Here is a 7646-nt window from a genome sequence, read left to right on the forward strand (position 1 = left end):
TTCTAAATGTCCTAACAGTCTTTTTTTTAAAATACTTACGCCAAAAAGGTTCTCAGTCAGGAGTGACATCTTTTGGAGAGTCAAAGTCAGAAAGATCAGAGATATACTGGGCTGCAGATACAAAGATCCCCCCAGAACCTCTGTGCACAGAGTACCTGCTTAGTGGATTTCTGTCCTGTTCTCCCCAGTAGTTTTCTGTCCTCTGACAAGATCACTCCTCCAGATAGCCACTTCTGATGAGGCCCCACGTGGGGCGCCATCTGTAGTACTTTAACATTTTCATTCTCAGGGTAATATAACAAAGAACTTGGCAAAGAAGCTGAAATATGAAAAGACATCTTTATTAAACTCAAATGAGTGAGACTACGTCTCCCAGAAGCTGACCTATAGCAACTGAAAGAGGCGGTCTCTAGAATGGTCTTAGCTCAGACCTTTTATACCATTTATTATGCCCTAGGCATGCAAGGGAGTTGTACCAGTCACATTCCTAAACAAATGAAAAAGCTAGAGAGGCAACAGGTGAGTAGCCTTTGGGGTTTTAGCAGGATATGGGCGAAACATTATAATTACAGGGTTTCATAAAGGTTACAGTTGACAAAGGTAAAAACCTGGACAAAACCAACATTCTTCTTTAGACAAGCTGGACAAACCCATAATAAAAATGGTCACCTCCCCATCGTAAATAGACCATAAAAACAGGAACAGAAACAGATGAGAGGTAGGATAAGGGGTGTGTATGTGCATACCAAACTTTAAAATCTCCTGTTCTTTGATCTCTATCTGACCAGCTGCCTAACAAGGAACTGGCACATCGAGGTCAGCTTCAGGCAACAGGGTCAGTTCACTCAGGTCATTCAAAAGTCAGCTAAAGTCATCAGCCTATGTGAGGGCAACCACAAAATGGCTGCTATGCACAAAATGGAACCCATGGTTCAGAACGAAATCTTCAAATACATAGTGAATCCATCGGTGTAACATGACGAAAACACTCATGCATACCGCACTCGTCATTTGCGGTTTGCTGATACCAAAATCGTCATGATACGACAACCTTTATTGAACGGGTTCAGGATTCACGGAACCACAGAACACCTTGTTCCTGCTGAAGAGCCTCACCACCGATGGAACCAAACAACTGCTCACCTCCCCAACCCACTCAGCAGGACACACGCTCAACCCCATCTTCTCCACAAGCAACAACATCAACTTCAGCTGCACATTCGAACTCCTTTGGACCAACCATAGCTGTGTCCACTTCTCCTTCACCAAACCCACCGTACACCACCATGCCCACCGCTACCCTTGCAGAAGCTGGAACAAGTTCACAGAAGAACAGGTCACCACCTCTCTCAGCAAAACTCCACCATCAACATCCACTGACACTAGCACCTCAGCACTAAGCTGGGAGGGGTTCTGCTACGCGAAGCTCCGCGAGTGGCGGAGTGTGTTAGTTAAATACTGTTCTCAATGATTTTCAGTGCCAGATGCTTGTCTGCGCTGTGCAATCATCACAAACTGCACCATGCACAGCGCAAGTGGGTGTTGCTTCCTTTTCTGCCGCTCGAGTCGATTTTTACTCGAGCGGCAGCTTTCTCAACGCGAACGGCCAGTTTCTGAACGCGAGTGGTCGCGAGCATATGCAACCACTCGCAATGAGAAATCTGACCACCCACGTTGAGAAATCTCACTGGGAGGTTCATTTTCCATGCTCGCGATCACCAACTTGATGTTGACGATTGCGAATGAGGTAAAATCTCGCTGGAAGGTGGATTTTCCTCGCTCGCGCTCGCCAACTTGAGATCGATGAAGGCGAGCGAGGAAAAAAACTCTGCTCCGCTGCGCAAAGCGTAGTTTTTCAGAACTCTGCGAGCTCAGCATAACGCGGAGTGCAGAAAACTCCACAAACTCCACGAGCGGTGCGGAAGTGCACAGACAGACCTACCCAGCACACAACCCATTGATGGATCTCCAATTCCGCTGACTCATTGGCTGCCCTCAGGAAAGCCCCAGGCAAGCGACAGTCCAAGAATGCCAGCTGGTTCTCTCCTGCCCTTCATGAGTCCAGACGCACCTGTAGACGGCCCAAGAAGAGATGGAGAAGCAGCAAGACCCCGGAAGACCACTCAGCATTCAAAACAGCTGTCACAGAACACCACCCCTTCATTAGAACGACAAAGAAACCAGCTCTACAAGAAAGGATCAACGTTGACGTACTCAATAGCAAAGAACTCTTCGTCCTGGTCAAAGAATTCACCAAAGCCAGCACAGAATCAGCAGAAATTCCACGCTCCAAAGACCTCTGCAACAACATCAGCACCTTCTTCCACTGCAAGATTAAGGACATCCACGACAGTTTCAACAGCCTTGATACCCTCCCACCCCAACCTCAACCACCTCACCCAATGACCTCAGACCCCACCAGACCCTGCACAGGTGTACTCCCCTCACTAATGAAGATCATCCATTCCGGAGCATCATCCGACCCTGTCCGCACCACATCTTCAATAGAGCGTGCAGCTCCATGTCCCCCGAACCCTGCTGCACTATCACCTGCTCCATCAACTCCGCCACCTTCCAGGAAGACTTGAAACACACAGAGATCAACCCCTTGCTGAAGAAACCCTCTGCCAACCCAACAGACCTCAGGAACTTCAGATCTATCTCTCTACATCCCTTCAAAGCCAAGGTCATCAAGAAGGCCATCAACGCCCAACTTTCCGAGTTCATCGAAGCAATCCAAATTCTGGACCTCTCCCAATCTGACTTCCAAAGCAACCACATCACCAAGACAGCCCTCCACAGATGATGTCTGCACCCTCCTCAACTGAGACAAAACTGCAGCCCTCATCCTCCTGGACCTCTCGTCCACCTTCAATACCATCTCTCACCAAACCCTATGCTCAAGTCTCCATGACACCTGCATCTGTGACCAAGCACTGGAATGGATCCGCTCCTTCCTCACCGGCTGAACACAGAGAGTCAGACTACCAACGTTCTGCTCTAAACCAATGAGGATCAGCTGCAGAGTGCCTCAGGGCTCCTCCCTGAGCCCCATCTCTTCAACATCTACATGGCCCCACCCACAATCATCATCTGGAACCACGGACACAAGCCGATGACACCCAAATGATTCTCTCCCTCACCAACGAATCCACAGTTGCCAAGAACAACTTCCATAACCTGATGAAGGCTGTCATCACCTGAATGAAGGATAGCTGCCTCAAGCTCAACTAAGAGAAGTCTGAAGTCCTTATCCTTATCCTGGGCTCCACCCCCTCTGCCTGGGAAAACTCCTGGTTACCCACATGACTTGGAACCACCCACAGACCATGCGTGAAACCGCTACATCATCCTGGACTCCTGGCTCACTATGAAATACCAGATCAATACTGTCTTATCACCCTGCTCTGAAAGATCTTCAAGAGGATACTCACTGAGTCCAGAAAGATGCTCACCCACGCACTCATCAACAGCAGCCTCGACTAAGGCAACACACTCTACACCAGTATCACTCAGAAACTTCTCAAGAAACTGCAGAACATTCAGAACGTCTCCTCCAGACTCATCCTCAACATCTCCTGCTTCAGTCACATCACCTAACACCTGAGAGACCTCCACTGGCTACAGTCAACAAAAGCATCACCTTCATGTTCCTCACACACACCTACAAAGCCCTACAGAAAGCAGGACCTGTGTATCTTAACCATAGCCTTGCATTCCACGCTCCCACCAGAGATCTCTGCTCTGTCCAGCTGGCCCTGGCCGCCATCTCACATATCTGCAAGACCACAGCTGGAGGAAGATCCTTCTCCAACCTCACAGAAAAGACCTGTAACACCCTGCCTCTCCACCTCAAACAATCACCATCACAGCCTCAGTTCAGTAAGGACCTCAAGACCTGGCTCTTTGACTGAACCACACTGCCTTTGACAGATCAGCAGTCCCCCTGCAGTACCTTGAGACCCATACTGGTGAGTAGCTGTGCTCTACAAGACACTTGATTGGTTTGATTGATAGATGTACACTGATTTAGACTTCATTTGAGGTCACATCATTGATTATGAATTGTATTCTGGTACTGCATGGGTGGCAATGATTTAAAGTATGAAATAGATACTTAAACTTCATTTGTTTGGTGATTATTTGAGATACCGCAAGGATCAACAATGAAGTCTTTGGGAGACCAGTGAGCAAAGCATCTCTTCTGTGATACGGCTGGGGCGTGAACCATGCAATGGAAGACTACAGAAGAGAGGAAGGGTCTGCTTGTCCAACATATTGTAGGCTGCAATCATGCTGTTTGTGCATTTGTATTGTAACGGAAACATCAAGGTACAGATATGTTACATATGTATTTTGTTTTGCTATTTCAGATTCCATTGATTGCTTCAAGTGCTCCTGGGATCAGTGGCCAAATCAACAACAAGATAGCTGCATTCTCAAGATAATAGAATTTCTGCACTATGAGGAGCCTCTAGGAATGATGCTGACAGCAACCACCATTCTGTCTTCCATTCTACCTGTCACTATCCTGGGACTCTTTGTTTATTACAGAAGCACCCCAATTGTCAGAGCAAATAACCGTGAACTAAGCTTCATTTTGCTCTTGTGTCTCACACTTAGCTTTCTCTGCTCATTAGCTTTCATTGGCTACCCCTCACAAGAGAAATGCCTACTGCGCCAAGTGGCCTTTGGCACCATCTTTGCTCTTTGTGTCTCTTGCATCTTGGCTAAAACCATCATGGTGGTCATCGCCTTCAATGCCACCAAACCAAACAGCAATTTAAAGAAGTGGATTGGGCCCCAATTATCATACATAGTAATCAATGTCTGTACTCTCATTCAAGTACTTTTCTGTGTCTTTTGGCTCGTTCTTGCTCCACCTTTTACTGAACGTAATATTAGTTCTAAGCCAGGAATTATAGTTATTGAGTGTAATGAAGGGTCATCTATTGCTTTCTGGGGCATGTTGGGATACCTTGGACTTCTAGCCACAATCAGTTTCATAGTGGCCTTCCTAGCTAGGAAACTGCCTGCCAGCTTTAATGAGGCTAAGTTCATAACCTTCAGCATGCTCGCCTTTCTCTCAGTCTGGCTCTCATTCATTCCAGCCTATCTCAGCACACAGGGTAAATATATGGTGGCCATGGAGATTTTTGCCATCTTATCATCTAGTTCTTCCTTGGTTTTCTGTATATTCTTCCCCAAATGCTACATCATTTTGTTCAGATCTGAGATTAACACAAAGGAATATTTGATGGGAAGAGAGACTGCCAAAGTACAAAGTTGAAAGGAATTAAAGATACATTTTCTTTGCATCAATAGCTTCATGATTTCTCATAAATTACTCTAATTCAAATCTTCTTGGATCTAAGATGAGCGAACAGTAACAATTAGCTTTTTTATGATTTGAAATACTTGGAAGTTAATGGCATGAGTAAATGATGGAGGGGGTGATATTTCTCTGTAAGTTTTCTCATCCCTCCTAATCTTCCGACTCCTCTTTTTACCTGTGCCTCAGAGTTTGATTGCTTTGTCATCCCTGCATTTATCGCTTCATTTTAGATGTAGTGTGCTAGACCTGGCATCCTGGGTGTGGTTTTCCCCTAGCCTTTTGCCTTCAGGACACCTGTTTTTGCTGACTTTAATTTTGCTGGCTTTCGGACTCTGCACACTTTGCCACTGGTAACCTGTGCTAGAGTGCTTCTGCTCCTTCAAGTAAACTTGTATCGTGGTTGCACCACTCCAAATAGATATAGTAAGATAATCCACATTGAATCCGTCAAATAATTAAATGTCCTTCTTTATTGTTCATTTGTGATCTTCTTTCTTTTAAACAAAGCATAGCGAACGCGTTTCGTTCTCACAAGAGAACTTCTTCAGGGCTGCAAAGTTTAAACATATATAAAAATGTGTATAAAATATATATAAAAACCCCTATGTATAAAAATATGTAAACACAAACATAAACATATAAAAATAACATACCACATTTAAATGAAACAGACATGACATAACATAATAACGCATCATCATATGTGGTGTATCATAGTAAATATGTTGGAATACATAACAATACAGTCATAACCATATGATTTTGACTCCAAAGAGATAAACCTATGTGTGACCATTTTACAAAAATCAAATACCAAAAACAGTAAATCATAATTCATAAAAGAAAATCAAAATACGAGCCTCATTTGACCATTCACATACAAAGCCAAAGAGAGTAAAAAAAGAGAAAGAGAAGGAGAAGGGGAGGGAACGATATAAGATAAATTAAACATACCATATATGATAACCACGAAATAGTAGATGTAAATTTCTGTGACTGTGTAGTCCTGGTCCAATACGACCTTCGGACTCTGCACACTTTGCCACTGCTAACTTGTGCTAGAGTGCTTTTGCTCCTTCCCTAAAACATTCCAACATTGGCTTATACACAATTGGCTATTTACTTGTAAGTCCCTGGTAAAGTGGCACTACCGGTGCCCAGGGCTTGTAAATTAAATTATACCAGTGGGCCTGCAGCACTGATTGCATCACCTATATAAATAGCACTCTAACATGTCTCAGACCTGCCATTTCAGAGCCTGAATGTACAGTTTTAAACTGCCATTTCCCCCTTGCAAAGTAAATCCTTGCCATACTTAAACCTTCCTTTTTAATGCATTTAAGTCACTTCTATCGTAGGCCCTGAACCGCCCAGAGGGCAGGGTGCAATGTTTTTAAACACAAGGACATGTACTTTTAAGATTTACATATTCAGGTAGGTAACAACTTTTAAATTCTTTTTCCACTACTGCAAGGCCTACCGCTCCCCTATGATAAAAGTGGAATTGCCATATTACATTTTTTGTAATTTCCAAATAGGAGCAGGTAACTCTTGCATGTTTGGTGTCTCTGGAATCAAAATTTAAATTCCTAACTCGTGGTGAAGTTGGATATTAAATTGCAATTCTGAAAATGCCACTTTTAGAAGGTTGCCATTTTCGTTCCATAGCCATTTGGTGCCTGCAGCCTGCCTCTGGGTCACCTGACAGGGTGTGGGTGACAGTGCGCTTTGTGCATTTCTCCTAAACAGCCACACACAATGGCTAACTCAGATGTGAACTGGTTGGGCCATTAACTGGCAGGATGGAGGGAGGAGCGGGGCCCAGCCCCATTTACAAATAAATAGGATGTGACCTGTCTCCACATGAAGTACTGGGTATTTTAGACCCAGCGGTGCAGGGGCACACACCCTATGACTTCTGGGTTCACCCTGTTCCAGACCTACAGAAACACAGAGTCTTCTGGGTGAAGTCAAAGATTCATTTATTGGCTGCAGACCAATTACAGGTATCCTAGAAGTACAACAGCGTGTATGTTCTCAGGAGACTGCTGAAAATCATAGGAACGGGCTTCTCCTTAAATACAAAATATCATGCTTCAGGCACACATTCCCTGGTTTACGATATGGCCATTACAAGTATACATTACAAACGAAAAAGCAGAGTCATGATGACCATCCCACATTCCAGTTCGGCCAGCCCACAATGATTTACACAGTAATGTTCAGATCCCACATCGGATGTCAATAGACCCCCTAATAAACACGAGCATCTCCTGTTTTGGGAAACAAGTCATAAAGCAGGAACAAGCAG

The 7646-nt window shown here is 44.6% G+C and overlaps 1 protein-coding gene across 1 annotated transcript in view; it reads left to right on the plus strand.

Annotated features, from left to right (window-relative positions):
* Positions 1-5290, plus strand: part of LOC146782740 (extracellular calcium-sensing receptor-like) — a 78991-nt gene extending 73701 nt beyond the window's left edge. The window contains exon 6 of the mRNA XM_085638578.1: positions 4374-5290. Within this exon, the coding sequence (XP_085494704.1) occupies positions 4374-5290 (917 nt within the window). The remainder of the gene's footprint in view (positions 1-4373) is intronic.
* The last annotated feature ends 2356 nt before the right edge of the window (positions 5291-7646 follow it).

The sequence above is a fragment of the Triturus cristatus genome, chromosome 12, assembly GCF_964204655.1.
Source record: "Triturus cristatus chromosome 12, aTriCri1.1, whole genome shotgun sequence".
Classification (NCBI taxonomy): Eukaryota; Metazoa; Chordata; class Amphibia; order Caudata; family Salamandridae; genus Triturus; species Triturus cristatus.